At 41.8% G+C, this 16,230-nt stretch overlaps 1 protein-coding gene across 10 annotated transcripts in view; it reads left to right on the forward strand.

Annotated features, from left to right (window-relative positions):
- MAST2 (microtubule associated serine/threonine kinase 2) overlaps nt 1–16,230 on the forward strand; it is a 192,168-nt gene that overhangs the window by 169,480 nt on the left and 6,458 nt on the right. For all 10 annotated transcript variants that reach the window (XM_027648987.1, XM_027648977.1, XM_027648978.1 and 7 more), the window contains 9 exons: nt 1,671–1,793; nt 4,025–4,134; nt 6,525–6,679; nt 7,858–8,162; nt 10,734–10,949; nt 12,730–12,956; nt 14,480–14,602; nt 15,342–15,478; nt 15,707–15,894. In XM_027648987.1, coding sequence (XP_027504788.1) covers nt 1,671–1,793; nt 4,025–4,134; nt 6,525–6,679; nt 7,858–8,162; nt 10,734–10,949; nt 12,730–12,956; nt 14,480–14,602; nt 15,342–15,478; nt 15,707–15,894 — 1,584 coding nt within the window. The remainder of the gene's footprint in view (nt 1–1,670; nt 1,794–4,024; nt 4,135–6,524; nt 6,680–7,857; nt 8,163–10,733; nt 10,950–12,729; nt 12,957–14,479; nt 14,603–15,341; nt 15,479–15,706; nt 15,895–16,230) is intronic.

A 16,230-nucleotide genomic window follows, 5' to 3' on the forward strand; every position in this document is an offset into this window, starting at 1 on the left:
TGTGCATGTAGGAAAGTGGCCAGAAGCAGGAGAAGCAGTTACCTTGCCAGTGGTGCACACCCACCAGTGCTGAAAAATGCTCATCTAGAGCTGGGGCACAGTTTATACTGGTTCAATGAATTTTGTGTGATGAAGCTCTGAGAATTAGTGTCAAATGTTCATGAATCAGACAGATATTGCTGTCTCGTTTGGGAAACAAGAAAGGGGCACTGTCAGCTTGGCAACATAACTTCTCTGATTTTTGCTTGAGGGGTGTATCTCCTTTTGAACAGTGTATAATCAGATTTCTTTGAAATTCTCTTTGACTAGTGGCTTAATCCCAACCATGGATGTGAATTCCTGGGTATAATAAAATAAATGAAAACTTTCCCATTCCTAGGAGCCTGTACTGTAGAGTTCTCCAAACATACAGCAAAGTCTGATCAACTTTTTGGCTAAGCCAGATCTATGTGTCAGTCTTTCTGTATTATAATGTCAGATCTAAAGTTTTACAAGCCAATACTTCTTGTTTCCTGATAGTAAATAACCATAAATAATCTCTAGCTACACCCTTGTTTTAAAATAACCTGTGCAATGCTGTGGCTTCACAGCACAGCTCATCTTTCATTGATTTGATTAGTTTGATTTGATTTGGGATTTTAAATTCAAAACTAGACTTTAAGGATAAACCCCCTATATATATATGTATACACACATATATATACCCCCCACATATATATGTCATATGTATATATATATCCCCCATATATATTTCATATATATATATATATGAAATTCCAAAAGGCACATGTATTCAGCAGACTTAGCACACGTGCACACAAGGGTGATGAATAGATCATGAATTAATAATGGTATCAGATGGTTTTCACATGTTCTTCTCTACTTAAAATCCATGTACTTGAAAGATGTTGCTGTCATGGAAAAGATGTAGAGTTTCTTGCCTTATAAAATGAGTTGATGGACTGATTTCTTTGATTTCTTATATACCTGTAATGCTGAGGCTGCTGTTTCACTTGGCGTGTTGTAGTGCCACTGGCACTCAGCAAACCTTTTATCTCTTTTCCTCTGCTCTTTCTTCTCTTTTTAAAAAAGACAGTGGCATCTTTTATGAATATTAATTTCATTTGAAAAAAAATGCACATACTGGTAGACAGTCTTTAGTTTTTCCTTCTGGGTACCCAAGCTTCTGAGGTTAATAACAAAAGATACTAATTCAAGAAGATTTGTAAGGCCTTGCCTTGTTCTAAGCGCATGAATGAGTTTATTCACAACAGTGGAGTCACTCATATGCTAAGTACCTCTCTGAGTTTTCTCTCTTTATTCAGTTATGAACAAGATGAGATTTAGAATTTGGAAACTTTAAGATGTTAATAATTCTAAGTCTTCCAACTTTCTGTGGAATATTTTTAGCAGATGCTGTCTTCCACCCAGTTTAGTCATGTGTTGTTGTTAAACAGGAAAAGGAGGTGGGAAGGAAGAAATTTTGTTCAGATTTTATCCTGCATGACCACTTTGGTAAAAGGATAAGTTGTTTCTCAAAATTCCTGGAAAATGCGTGACTTAAGTGTACTCGAGTACATTCTCTTAGGCTCTTGATATTTTTAGGGTTTGTTTTTCATGTTATGCAAATGCTGAAAGAAATACTCTGCAATAAAAGGTGCTTATTTCAGGTAGTGCCTTTGAAGTGAAACAGCATCGGTTCTTTAAAGATTTGGACTGGAATGGATTACTTCGGCAGAAAGCTGAATTCATCCCACAGTTGGAATCTGAGGATGACACAAGCTATTTTGACAGTAAGACTAAAGATTTAGCCTAAATGGCATCGTATTTCTTGTGCATATTTCATTTTTGAAATTGCTAGAGATAAGTCATTGTTAGAAATTGAATAAAAGCATTGATGGAAATTGCTTTAAAAAGTTTCTGTTGAATGCCAAGTAAGGTTTCTTTGAAGGAAAATTAATTTTAAATGAAAAAATGTTGCTGCTGAAGTCAGTTGGCCTTTCACTGGTGCCTGTAGTCCTGCCAGCCATGGCCCTGCGGGGAGAGGTGCTGCCGTTGTCATGCTGTGTTTATTACACTTCTTCCAAAGCATTTGGTAAATCCAAATTCCTTGAGTTTTTGAGCAATATGATCTTTCCCTAGTGACTGTTTTCAGCCAAAAAATGTTTTTAAAAAGACCCAAAACAAACCCTAAACCTCGAAGACAAGTATGTAGGGAAAATTCTTAAGAGATTTAAAGTAATTTAAATTATTTTCACTGCAAGTATATCACTTTAGTATTATTAACTCTAATGTGATATGAAGTGAAGTGTCTGTCTGGTGTGTATAAATGTCTGGGAACTGCCATGGTATCAGTGCTGTGTAAGATTCCTGGTATTTCAAGATAAGCAGCAGAGTCAGTGCTCTTGGGAGAGAAGGGAGGAGCGTCGTGGGAGGGATGGAGATCTCTCTGTTCCCAGAGCCTCTGCTCCCTAGGTTTTCTCATTTGACTGGAGGAGGTGAGCAGGTGGAAAGGGTTTGGACTTGTCACTGGTCAGGGGATCTTTTCCCTACTCCATCTGCAGAACAGGATGACACTGGGCTATTTCAGTTCCCTGAGCTATGGAGATTTCTGCTCTACTTCAATGGAATCTCTTCCATCCTTGGGCCATGAGACTGCTTGAATTTGTATGAAGCACATTTTTGCTCAGCTCCTGCACTTTGCTGGGGGGAAAGGGAAGGAGGGAGCAACCTACCTGCAACCACTCTGCAAGAGCAATGATCCCATTTAGACAGTGCTCTTCCAGTTTGGGGAAGGGGCTTTTAGGTAAGGGGTTGGATGGAGAGGTAGGATGGGAGAGAGAGAAGGATTGAGACATCTCTGTGTGGTTGTTGCAGAAACCAGTTTGAGTCAAGCTGTGCAGAGGGGGCAAAGGTGGGTTTTACACCTGTTGAGGTTGTACTGGTACAACATACAGGTAGATACCAAGGTGGTGGAGTGTTCCCACCTCTAACTGGACTTACCGGACATGGAAACTTGAGCTGTGGTCCACTCAGGTTTGGGCCAGCAACTGGAAGAGGCCCAGTAGAGCAACCATGAGCAGATGTTGGTGGGTAAAAGCACCACGTTGTGTTCAGGGCTGCAAATCACTGGATCTGTCAAACCAGGGAATGATGGTAAACCCTCCATGTGCCCAGGAAGGCTCAGCAGGTTGTCGGGGTGACTTTGATGTGAGTCCTTCATAAAGGCTGGAATTCTCACGTCAGGAAATATCTCGCAAAGCCACTGATAAGAATTGGCGTTGCTGTTATAAACCCTAATGCAAAAAAATTTAGAATTTATAAAAGTAGCTTTCTGGCTGATATGGTGCCTCAGATTTGGCTCAGTGTAGCTATCAGCTTTCTGTAGCCAAACTTATTAACGCCCACCCTACAAAATCCAGTGTGGCTGGCTTAGAAATTCAGTGCTGCAAATCTCAAAGCACAAAATCTCTTTGGAGGCAGTTTAGATTTTTGCATTAAAAATAGCTTTGCATATTGGCTGCTTGCCCATTTTCTTTCACGAAATCTAATCCTTTTTCCAGTTGTAGGAGGGAGAAGAGGAAATATTTTTTTTGGGTAAATATTTTTATTTTTTAAAGTGGGCTTGTATGTATGTATGCAGGACAGACTTTGTACAATCAAAAAGCTGTTTATTGGAAAGTGGCACAGTGAATTGTTTCCATGTGTCCTTCCCTATGATTGTTTGCTGTAGGGAAGAAATATCCCTCCTATGAAGGGTCTGCAGGATGAGACAGCTTCTGAGTATCAGCTGCTTTCAGAATGTAGTACAACTGATGGTATAAAATAAATTCCGTGCCAAGGAGATATTCACTGGTAATTGCACAGGATGAGCAAAACTGGCTGGGTATGTTTCAGTATTAAGGAAAATACCCTTTGTGGTGTATGAACATTCGAAGTTCCTTAAGTAGACCAGTAGGAATGCTTGAGGTGTGAGTTACCAACACTCCCTGCACTGATGCAACGTGCCATGTCTGCTTCCCAGCCCGTTCAGAACGGTACCAACACCTGGATTCGGAGGAAGAGGAGGACACTAACGATGATGATCACGTGGAAATTCGGCAGTTCTCCTCATGCTCACCGAGGTTCAGCAAGGTAGGAGCGTGCTGACTTGATGAAAGAGAAAAATCTAGAGAGGAACACGGTTCCGTTGCTTTGTATGGGGTAGATTTTAATCATATGGGTAGTGTGTGGAATTGCACGGTGTGTTTTCCCTGAGGAAATAAGAAAACTGTGTGTTGTTTATTCTGTGGTAGTTGGGAGCCTATTAGAAGGTGAGTACCAGAGTAATTGGAGAATGACATTTGTATTTCCTAATGTTTCAGCAATATGCAGGGTACTGCAGAGGTCTCTTCTGCATCTGATACAGTTTGATTTACTAATGATTTGGATGCTGCCACAGGGAGTATCCAAAGCTTATTTGCTTTGAACAGTGTCATTCTGAAAGGGTCTTCCAGTAGGTGACAAGATGGTATTGGGATGAAAATGGATTCTGACATTTGGAATAATGGTTTAAAATCAAACGGGGTAAGAACAAGGGTGAAGTTTACATCTCTACTGCTGTCTCAAATACAGCCTCAGGAACAAAAGGCAGGGTGACCATTTCAAAGAGCAGGTTCTGGGCATATAGTGCTTCATGAGTTACATGTGCCAAATTATTGAAGGAAAAGGCAGTTTCCATGCTGGGGTTAGCAGTAGGAAGGCCATAGCTGGGGTATTCTGGCCTGTTCTGGACAATGTTCTTGAAAGTAAGCATGGACCAGTAAAAGGGAGTCCAGAGGAAAGCAACAAGAATGACCTGAGATCTAAAACATAAAACCTAACCATACATAACTGCTGGAAGGAAAGGAGTACATCGGTCTTCCTGTTCTACACAGAACTGATATGAAATGATGGGTGCAAATGAGGTATAGGGTAAATGGTAAGAAAAAGCTTCCAATACTGAACAATAATTAAGTGCTGGCACATGTTGCCTGGGGAATTTGTAGAGTTTCCATCTCTGGTGATTTTTAAGTTGGAGAAACATTGGTCGGGTGTTAGAAGAGAGTGAGTTCTGCTCTGAGGTGGGGAAATGGGCAGGAAGCCCTGAGGAGGTCTCCTGTAGCCACACGTTCTGGATCCAGGGCTGCACAGGTCTTTTATTCTTACTCAGGTGTTCTGAAATAAAAAATTGTAATTACAGACGTTTTAAAATAGTACAACTGCACTGTTAGCTTGGATAAAACACAGTATGTTTGGGAGAGGGAGAAGGGAGAAGAAATGCTGTTTTAAGGTTGGCTGCCCTGTGAATTGTATTTCCCTCTTAGTGAGATGGGAGTAGGAATTTTACTTAGGAGCTCTGAAAGATATTTAATTTTTTCATGACAGTTCCTCCAGTTTTTCCACTACTGAAGTAAGTTTTTAAGGACCAGTTTGTTCTTCTTTGTCCTCAACCAGGCTACAGTGGTTTAAATAACAGTTACTCTTAATTTTATGGAGTTGCTCCTGATTTGCATCATCAAAAGTATGTTTAAAATTGGACCTGAGGATTAGCTGGTGTTTTGAAAAAGTTCTTATGAGTACGTAGGGGTTTCTTTCATCTGCCTTTTCTCACCATGAGTATTATTCATTTGTTAGACTGAAGCTTTTCTTTAGGGTTCAGTGTTTTTGCCACAAAGAGAAAAAGTTCACTTCTAATGAATTTTTTTTAAGACCTGGAAAATTATACAGCATTTGTAATGTGGGAGGCATAAAAGGCTCATTATATTTTGAAATTCTTGTCTGACAATTCAGCCATATGATTTATTAATAGTTATCTTGTTGATGCTCTGAATTTTTAATAACATTATTTTCATTAATCTCTTCTTATGTAAATTGGGTCCACAGTCAAGTGTAGTTTTAAAAGGATGGATTTTTTTTGCTTAATCATTTAATTATTTAAAGACGGCTGTAAAACCAAGAAAGGCACTTTCATTAAGCTGTCAGCCTTATAGTAGATTCCTTGAGGAGGGCAGGACTTTTTTGTTCTGAAATAAGCTTGGGGCAATGCTGATAGACTGATGATAATGAAATGGGGTCATGAGCATGATGCCTATCACTGAAGTGAATTTGTATTGTAAGATTTCAAGATCCAGATGCCAGCCCTCAAGAGTTTTGGAGCTGTCTTTTCAGCAGTAGTTCCTCTTAGATTCGAGAATCGTTAATACAAAACAAAAAAATCAAGTAATTTCCAAAAGTTTTAGTATTTCTATTGTGTTTTCAGAGGAGAGGTGTTGGGTGCTATTGTAGAAAGGCATGTTTAATGTTCCTGAGGCTTGCATTTTGCCTTTCCTCCCTGGCACACCTCGAGCATGTCACATCTGCACTGTGTTATCTGGTCAAAGAACGTTTCCAAGTTCATGCTTTCAAGGAGTACCTTCCATTTTGAGAAGAGATTTTGCCCCTTGATCAGAAAAGGCCTCGTGGGTTTGTTTTCCCTGTACAGAGGGATCTTTTCCTATGCACAGGTGTACAGCAGCATGGAACGTCTTTCCATCCACGAGGAGAGGAAGACTCCACCACCAACTAAACGGAGCCTGAGCGAAGAGAAGGACGACAGACTGGACAGCCTTGGTGGCCTGAAGAGCCGAGACCGCAGCTGGGTGATTGGGTCTCCTGAAATGTAAGTCCTGTAGAACTAAGTCTTCTAGTTTCTCACAGCATCTAAGAAAGGCCAACCTGTTCAAAAATTCCTATGACCACTGTTAGGTCGATATGTTGTATTTCCACAGGAGAGGCCTGGAATAGAATAGCTAAAACTGAATGTGTGGAAGTGATACAGTCCTTAAATGTATCTAGTTAAGTGCTGACATCTTCTGAATTTGTAGCAAATACTTTTAATGAATTTAAAGGTATTCTAACCTTAAGTACAGTTTTCCTTTGTGGAAAGACCACTTACATCAGAGAGGTACCCACATAAGTTTTTTTCTTAAATTAATCCAAAGTCTGGTATTGACAGACTTTTACCATTTGTTACAAAGTAGAGAAACCATTAGGAAAATTCAAAGTTTCAAAAGTTCAGAATATGCTCCAGAAATCTTGTGATCTAATAAAAAAATGTCAGTAAAATATATGAATACCCAGAATTTGAATGCTGACCTTGTTTCTAGCATTACTGAAATAATTGTCAATTTACCTTAAAAATGGGATATCTCTCATTTTTTGCTTTTAAAGTGTAAAGCTTTTACACTAACGTTTGGCATTAGAAAGATCATAAAGTGTGACAGTGACCTGGTCTGTCTGACTCCATTAAAAACAAAAACATTTTATAGATTACACTCTTAACTGAGGTGCACTTCATCTTGCATCAGGCCTTCCTGGCTTCAAATTTACAGCAACTTCGAAAGAAAAATTCACCTAATTCCAAAAGGAGCATGGATGATGATTTGCATTTTATAATGTGATTCTATAATATATAATTATAATATAATTATAACAATATTTATAATATTTTATAATGTAGTATAATATTATGATATTACATAATATTTATAATATATAATATTCTTATAATGTTGTAGTAATATAAAAATATTTATAATATTTTATAATATTTATATTTTATAATATCATGTTTATTGTACTGTATTTTTCTTTGGTTTTATTCCTTCCTTTCTTAGAAGCTTAACAATGGAATATATTGGAAATCTAAACTCATGTGATGCCCCAAGCCTTTTGTTGTTTTGAGTCCCGGTGGTGAAGCTTGGTTCCCTAACTTCACCCCAAATTGGCTTTGGGTGTGTGAAGGTTCGTTACCGCCCTGGTTTAACTGGGGGGGCTCCATCTTGGTTCTTCCCTTAGATTGCGTAAGCGCTTGTCCATGTCCGAGTCCTCGCACACGGAGAGCGACTCCAGCCCGCCCCTGACGGTGCGGCGCCGCTGCTCGGGGCTCCTCGACATGCCCCGCTTTGCCATCTCCGCGGAGGACGAGGGAACCGCCCTCAAGAGGCCGCAGTCCGAGGGGATGCTCTTATCCACCGTGCAGTCGCGGGAGGGGCTGCCAGTGCCCATTCCAGAACAGCCTGTGGAACACGAGCTGCCTCTGGAAGGCGATGCCGGACCCGCCACGCCCTCCACGGCCGCCAGCAGCGCCTCGACACTGACAGGTGTGTGCTCGGTGTGATGGTGGTGCCCAAGAAGGCCGTGTCAGCTTGCAGAGGTTAACTCTGTAAAACCGAGTCTGGGTGTTGGGTGATGTGACTGTCTCATGCTAAGTGGTTATTTTAATGCAGTTTCATCTCTCCAAAATCTTAGATTTCAGTCCTGTCACTTCAAATTGATTTAGGTCTTCTCATGCTTGAGACCCGTATGATCTATGCCTACTTACAGCCACTGGGTGCCTACCTAAGGCAGCATTAATTTAAGCATTAGTCAGAACAGATCACTGCTGAGTTGGAGCTGGAGAACATGGGGTGTCAGCCATACCGACAGATCCCTGCTTCATATGGTTTTATTCATCCCAAGAGTTTAGAGTAGAGACTTGAAATGTGCTGGGGAAGTGGGGCTTGTGTCAGGGACATGCTACTTTCTGTCACAGCCAAATATGCCAAAATTCAGTCAGTTGGAGGCTTAGAAGAGTGCAGCCTAAATTTAGTAGAGTGAATCTTAGAAGTCAGTGTTTGACTTCTCAGGAACTTGTACTGTCCTAGGACTGTTCTTCAGCACTGGGCTGAGCTGGACCTTCCCTGTGATGGTGCCCTGGCCTATGGTAGTGCAGGACTGGGGTGCTGCAATGTCCCCAGCTCCTGTCCCTTTCAGGGCACAGGAAAGGCAGGGAATGAAGTTGCCTGTTCCTGTCAACAGAGGAGGCCAGAGCTGGGAACTGCTGGGAAGTAGTAATGGGAAAAAAAAGGGAAGTTTGGACTAATGGAAGAGGGTGGGGAAGATGAATAGAAGGTTGGCAAGATAATATTTGAGAAAGAAGGCATATTTAAGGAAAGGACTAGATTGTAGTGTTGAATAACAAGAACTAACTAGGTAAGAAAATAAGTTGCTGGGAGAAAGTAAGAGCAAGCAGGCAAAGCACTTGCCTTGGGGATGGAGAAGGAAGGGATACTGAGCAAGGACTCAAAGTGGCAGCAAGAATGGACAAGGTGGAGGCCACTGGGAAGATGTGGTGGATTGACAGCAGAAGGTGGAAATCCTTGGAGGAAATTTGCTCCAGAGTAAAGCCAAAGATCCCCACATCTCATTATTCTTCTTCTGCAATCCAGTCTGTGAAATTCAGAATTGTTTCATTCCCCTATGGCCCATTCTCCCAAAAGAGACCTGGTGCTGCTGTCACATTCTCCACTAAGCCAATGAGAAAACGTGCAGGAGTAAAAGGAGTAAGCTACTTCATACTTAGGTGCCATAAGTGGAACCTTAGGTTCTTAATGTCATACTAAGAGCCTGGAAACATGCTATTAAAAATGGCAAGAACACTTTCATTGCTAATTTGAGTATCTACCAGTTGAAGTAGGCAAATGTGGAGCTCCCCTGGGCATCCTGCTCCCCTGAGCTTAATACATCAGAGCAGTCTTTAATCTAGTGCATGGGATTCAGGGATACCATTGCTTTGGTGTCCCCAAGTCAGAGGCTTGAAAGGAGTTTGATTCCCGTTACTGTCTCGGAGTACTCCTCTAATGTACATGGCAACTTTTCACACGCAGCCTCCGAATCCGGGTTCTTCATTGTCTGGGAGCCTGATTTGAAACTCTGTGGTTGTTAAATGTTGAACAGGCATCTGGCACTGAGGTCTGCGGGAATGCTGCTCTGAATTTTTATTTTCGTGGTACTTCCTGCTTTACTTAGTATGCAGAGCAGTGGTGCCCACTTAAATAATGATGATCAATGTTTTGTTCTGTCCTCATTGTTCAAGATGTGGCCCTTAGGCTTTATTTATTGCACGCTGCTTAAAATTTGCTTTTGAAGACAGAATGATTAATTTCCCTTGTGGACTTGCTGTGATGCTCACCACTTTCATTTCTAAGCACCTTGTTAATTCTAATTACTGTATTTTCACCGTGCCCCTTTAAGGTTTCACATGGGGGACTGAGGCACTGGACTTGAGCACAGCACCTCAGCCCTCTGCATCTGCTCTTGTTATGTGCCTGGTCTGATCTTCAAGATTACTTTGCATTTTCTATATAATTATAACAGTTAAGTAATTCAAGACTAAATTGCAACGGTACACAGAAGGGGGCAAATTAAGATTGTCTTTGCAATCCACATTTTTACTCTCCCTGACTTTAGCACCTTAGTATTCTTTTAGACTGGATTTTTTATGTGCAACTCCAGTAGAACCTGGCTCTTATATTACAGGCAGTTTTAACTTAAAGATTGACAGTTCTTGCTGCTTGTAAAAATGGAGCACTTTCCATAAACCTGTTTTCATCTGTGAACGATCCCATTGAAATGGCGTGTGGAACTGCACCACAGCTTTAGGATTCATGGAACTGCCACTGAGCAATGTGATTTCATTAGCGAGCTTTTCCACAGAATAGAAGCCGCTAATTTTCTGTGTTTGGAATAACACCATTTCTGTAAATAAAAATTCAAGCCCTGGGGTTTCTTCTTAGGAAAATTTACTCTTGGACTTCATGTAAACATGACTTTGATTTAATGTATTTTGCCTGTAGGGGAATAGACTGTTAGGAATTCCCTGTGGTTCTAATCTGTTTTAATTTAAACTGTAGCTGGGAGCACTGCAGATTTCTCTGATCCACGAGCTCGCAGTAATAGCAATGAAGGCCCAGACTTTACCACTCCAAAAGCCATCAGCGATTTGGCAGTGCGGCGGGCACGACACAGGTTGCTCTCTGGGGAATCAGGGGAGAAACGTACCTCGAGACCTGTCAATAAAGTGATTAAATCAGCATCCGCTACTGCCTTGTCTCTCCTGATCCCCTCAGGTAAGAAATGCCTTGAGTGAGGCATTGTCAGAATCTGCAAGCGCTAAACAAAAGGTCTGCAGACAGATCCTCCCCCTTCGCTCTCCTGGAATAATGCCTTGCCTGGCAGGAGGGGAGAGATCTAACTTTTACTGCTCGCAGGTTGATGAGCACTGCTGTGCCACAGACAGGAGCGTTGTGTGTGTGGTCTGACTGCAGCTTCTGCAAATGGCAGCTGGGCCCTGTTATTTCCCTGGTTTTGTTTAAATTGGCTCCGAGCTGGTCTCTTGGTGCTTGCTGCAGCAAGGAGGTATAGGGACACAGAACGATTCTAACCCTCAAGGTACTATTTTTGGAGGGGGGGTCACATGCAAACTATGGCAGGAACAAAATGTGTTTGGTGCATTTCTGGTGCATGCACTGGAGAGTTTCAGAAACTCCAGATAACTTGGTTGAGATTGAGTGTTCAAGAGTTGAATAGTGTAAGTAACTCACTGAGTCAAAGCTGAACCACTTACATTGTTGGCCTGGCTCTGTCTGCAAGCAGAGCCAGACCTTTACAATTCCCAAAGCCAGGTGGTAACTCCTAGAGAACAGCTTAATCATACTGAGCTACGACAGACTGGTTCAGCAGGAGGAGGCTTGCCCCAGAGGGACTTTGTCCCTCTTTCCAGAGGATAAGACCATGCTGTATTTCCAGGGCTGTACCTGTTCCTGCCTAGATGGGAACAGGGAATAGTGGGCCAACTGAGCAGAACCTGCTGGCAGAGCAATGCCCACATGCCTCTCTCAGCCAGAGAGCTGGAGGCAGGGATGCACCTGCTCTTGGCACCCTCGTGGTGATGCACATCACATTTCTTGTGGTTTAGGCATCGGTTGCTTTGCAAACTACAAACTCCCTCGTGAAAATCTCTAAAATGTGTATTTAATCACCCAGCAAAGGTTCCTCCAGAGCTGCTCTCATCTGCCAGGTAAATATGTGCTGGGCGATTCAGCAGGTGTTTCTTAATGGATTAGAGATTACCCTTCTACAGCTGCATTTAATATTCCTGCTCTTTGGGTTTATTTTACTGATGTTGACCAGCTTCACTTTAAAATGAGAGTTTTGTATTTGCTTTGTATTTTAAAATGTGGATGTTGTTCCAGTAGCAAGCAGAGTCAGACAGTTTATCTGATGGTTCAGCCCACAGCTGTTTGTTTGGGAAACTCACTCTAAAACACACTTGTTGTTTTTCAGCAGCAAAGTCCCTGCAGTTGCTAATTTTTTAGGGTTAAATATTTTTACCCCTGTGAATTTAAAACACTACCAAAACTGTCTAGTAGTTGTCTGATGGTCTGCTTATTTTTTTTTTGTGTTAATACGAACTGATTTGGATTTATCTCAGCACCAGTGTGTAACTTGCACCAAGATCTAGAGATGTCTGATCTTTTGTTGGAGGATATTATGTCATAACCTGGAAACAGAGTGTTCTGGGATTGTGCCTATGGCAAATACTTATGGTGGGTTGTAAATCCCGGCAAGAGAAGTAATAAACACTGTGACCCAACCATAATCCTGTACGAGCAGTGCTACTGTATTAAATATATATCTCCAAATGTGCCTTTTCAAAAGCTCTGCTCATTTTTGTGTTATGAAGCATGAATTAGATGAAGCTGCAGACAAACCCAGCTCTGGTGAAGAAACCACAAGCTTTTAAGAGCATTGGGAGAGATGGTTTCTTAGCTGTTCTCTAACAAGAATTTTCTCTCTTTCGGAGGCCTGGTTTCCTAATTTTTGCCCACCTTTGTGTCATCACTGTAGATCACCACACGTGTTCTCCATTGGCCAGTCCAATGTCACCTCATTCTCTATCCTCCAACCCATCTTCGAGGGACTCCTCACCCAGCCGCGACTTTTCTCCTGCTATCGCAAACCTGAAACCACCAATCATCATCCATCGGGCTGGAAAGAAATACGGTTTCACTCTCCGCGCCATTCGCGTCTATATGGGTGACAGTGATATCTACACTGTGCATCACATGGTCTGGGTATGTCTCTGCTTTTCTAAAAAGAGTACCCTTGGGGCCAGAAGTGCATCTAGCCAAGGTTGTGGGATATTTAGCTTTGTAAATTGTATTTTGCCACTCCGTTTTCTCTCTCCTTATTCACACCCGAAGTTGTCTTTTTGGGGTGGGGGAAACCCTTTGTAAATAAATGAAAAAATAACGGCATTTTGGGTTTTCCTGTAGGAGTTTTCAAGCCCATCACAGAACCACAGCAACCTTTCTTTCCTTCTTTTTTTCCTGGTTACATGAATCCACCTTCTTTCACCTGCAGCACATACTTTAAAGCATGTTTCTGTGTACATACCTCTTCCTCTTTATTGGGGGTTGTTGCATGAAGGGCCCATTGTGATTAATTTATTCAGGCTCGTGCTAGCGATTATAACCTGCTTCTGATCGGTTCACTCTGCTGGGGTTTTCCAAGCAGTCGCTTGGAATTGATTACAAGCCTTAAAGCATCACTGCTGCTATGCTGATTGCCATGGGATTTAGCTCTTGGCTTAGTTGTGAGCTGTGCTAAAAGGTCTGGTTTCCATGGCTGTATCGCTTCCCTCCCGTTACTTCTGGTACTTGATCTCTGTGTTCCTTTTTTATTAACATAGATGACTTCTTGGAATGATCCATTCCCCGAAGCAGTGTTGTTAGGATTGTGTAGTTAGGGAGAATGCAGTAAGGGTAAAAGTGGTCCATTCTGTTCCTTGTATTTCTGTATTCATCAGACAATTCGGATTTCATACGCTTTGGTCATTTTTTAACACTCATTCTTACCTAGAGATATAACCTGAGGCTGCATTTTTTTCCCTTGCCCCCCTCTTGCTTTCCTTGCTGAGTTTACCAAGATATTAATTTGGAGTATTTTCTGGCTAGAGGGAGAGTTGCTGCATTCTCCAGCACATCTGTCTCCTCATGGTGAAGGAGGTTTACCTTTCTGATCAGCAACAGGGGAAAGGCAGTGTGTTCACAGGGGAAAAGGTCTGGTGTTGGATAGGTTAATAAAGGATGGAAAGTGGAAAAAGAAACTCTGTTTAGCATGAGATGCAATATAGGCACCTTAAACACATGGCACAGAGTCTTTGTTAAAAATCTGTTGGCCACCTTGGGTTCCAGCATGTACATGGAAGGATGCTGAATTTGGGATGGCAAAGAAATTGAAAAAGATTGAATGTTTGTCTGTAAATTTAAAGTATCTAGTTAACATTTGTAAGTGCTAAAAACTTTTGAAAGTGTGTTAAGCCTTCTGCTTTGGGAAGAGCTGGTCTCTTGATCAGCTTAACCATCGTGGCTGCCTTGGATCAGGGGAAGACTGGCAGGATGCTGGGGGGAGGAGTGGAAGAGCGCAGGGTTTTGTGCTTGGCTGTGCCAGTCAGTGGTTTCTCTCACACTTCCTTGAAGCAGCTGGCACTGGCTGCAGCAGGAGGTGAGATGGATGGGTGAGCTTTGAGTCTGATCTGGGCCAGCAATCTTGCTCGTTCCCCTTCTCAAATCAGTCATCCCCTTCTCGTTGCCAGCACGTGGAGGAAGGTGGCCCGGCGAACGAGGCGGGTCTGCGGGAAGGGGATCTGATAACCCACGTCAACGGGGAGCCGGTCCATGGGCTGGTGCACACGGAAGTGGTGGAGCTGATTCTGAAGGTAGGGAGCTCAACACTGTCACATTTTGGAAAATGTGAGCCAGCTTGTTTCATATGCCATAGGCAGGTAATTGGCATTGCCTGAAATACAAGTATCTACACAGCACCTGGTGGTACTTAAGAACAGTTTTGTAATGGTTGGTCTTAAAATTATCCAGGTAAATGACTTGTGTTTGATACCTCCTCTCAGCAGAATCCATTTACAGAGGAAAAACCTTAAAGTGCTGGACTATTCTAAGAGACAGAAGACTTTGGGATTGCAAATAGAGGAGCAATCAGGATTATTATTTTTTTAAGATGAATGAGACAAGCCATGCTCTGTGTTGCAGATTCATCATGATAGATGCCTGATATGTTCACATCTGCCATCAGTCAGAGCACTGGGAATAGAATTGGTGACAGAATATCACTTTGTTCAAGTTTCCAAGTATTACAAGTATTAAATTGAGTCATTTGGGATCTCAATGGGAGAGGTCAGATGCTGTGTTCTGTCTGCCCTGGGAAGCTTTACCTACCAGCTGGGGTCTGAGCTAATCATTTGTGAAAGCCTGACTAACGAGGGCTCTCTCTTAGCAATTCCTTAATAAATGATAGGTGGAAATGCTGAGGGGAAAAATGGAGTTTGACAAAGGATTACAAAATGGCAGGCAGCACTGAACTAGCAGCCTACCTGCTTAACCTGCACATCTGCTTCAAATAACCACATTTTAAGCAATGTCTCTGTGTCTGGTATCTAACAGAGTGGAAATAAAGTGTCCATCTCCACCACACCATTTGAGAACACGTCCATCAAAGTTGGTCCAGCTCGAAAAGCCAGCTACAAATCCAAGATGGCTCGTAGGAACAAGAAGAGCAAAACAAAGGATGGTCAGGAAAGGTTCGTTTTGATGTTTCTCTGTCAAAGTGAAAGGGTAACCAAGATAATGTAAGAGGGATCTTCTCAAATCCATTTGCAGATAATGTGTATCAGTAGGTACATCCTTTAGTTCTTCTTTTGTTTATTTATTTTTTCTCTGTAACTGTGACATAAAATTGACTGTAATGTGCTAATAAAGGTAAATAAATCATTTGGGCTTGTAAACACCACTTGAATGCTCTTCCACAGTAAGAAGAAGAGTTCTCTGTTGAGGAAGATCACTAAACAAGCATCGTTACTTCACACCAGCCGGAGTTTATCGTCACTGAACCGGTCTCTGTCCTCTGGAGAAAGTGTGCCTGGCTCTCCCACTCACAACCTGTCTCCTCGCTCACCAACCCAGAGCTACAGATCCACTCCCGAGTCTGTACACTCAGGTAAAACAAAACAAAACAAAACAAAGCCAAAAAAATCTAGTCAAACAGAAAAAAAACCTTGGAGAAAACTTTTGCTGATTGATTAATTTTGGAAATAAAATACACAGCAGCAGGTAGTAGGTCTCTTTGTGAAGTAAATGACAGCTGTGATTTCGATTACCTTAAGGATGGATGTATTCTCGTTCATTGATTCATTTAAAAATGAAAATCCATACATCCTTTTAAGAATGCATTTGCTGTACTAGAGCATCCTTTCACTTTGATGCAAATGTGTATTGTAAGTTGCAATCTTTTCATATCAGTTTGACACATTTCCTATGTTCAGAGAAAAGAAAT

The sequence above is a fragment of the Corapipo altera genome, unplaced genomic scaffold (assembly GCF_003945725.1).
Source record: "Corapipo altera isolate COAL_440 unplaced genomic scaffold, ASM394572v1 112, whole genome shotgun sequence".
NCBI classification, from domain to species: domain Eukaryota; kingdom Metazoa; phylum Chordata; class Aves; order Passeriformes; family Pipridae; genus Corapipo; species Corapipo altera.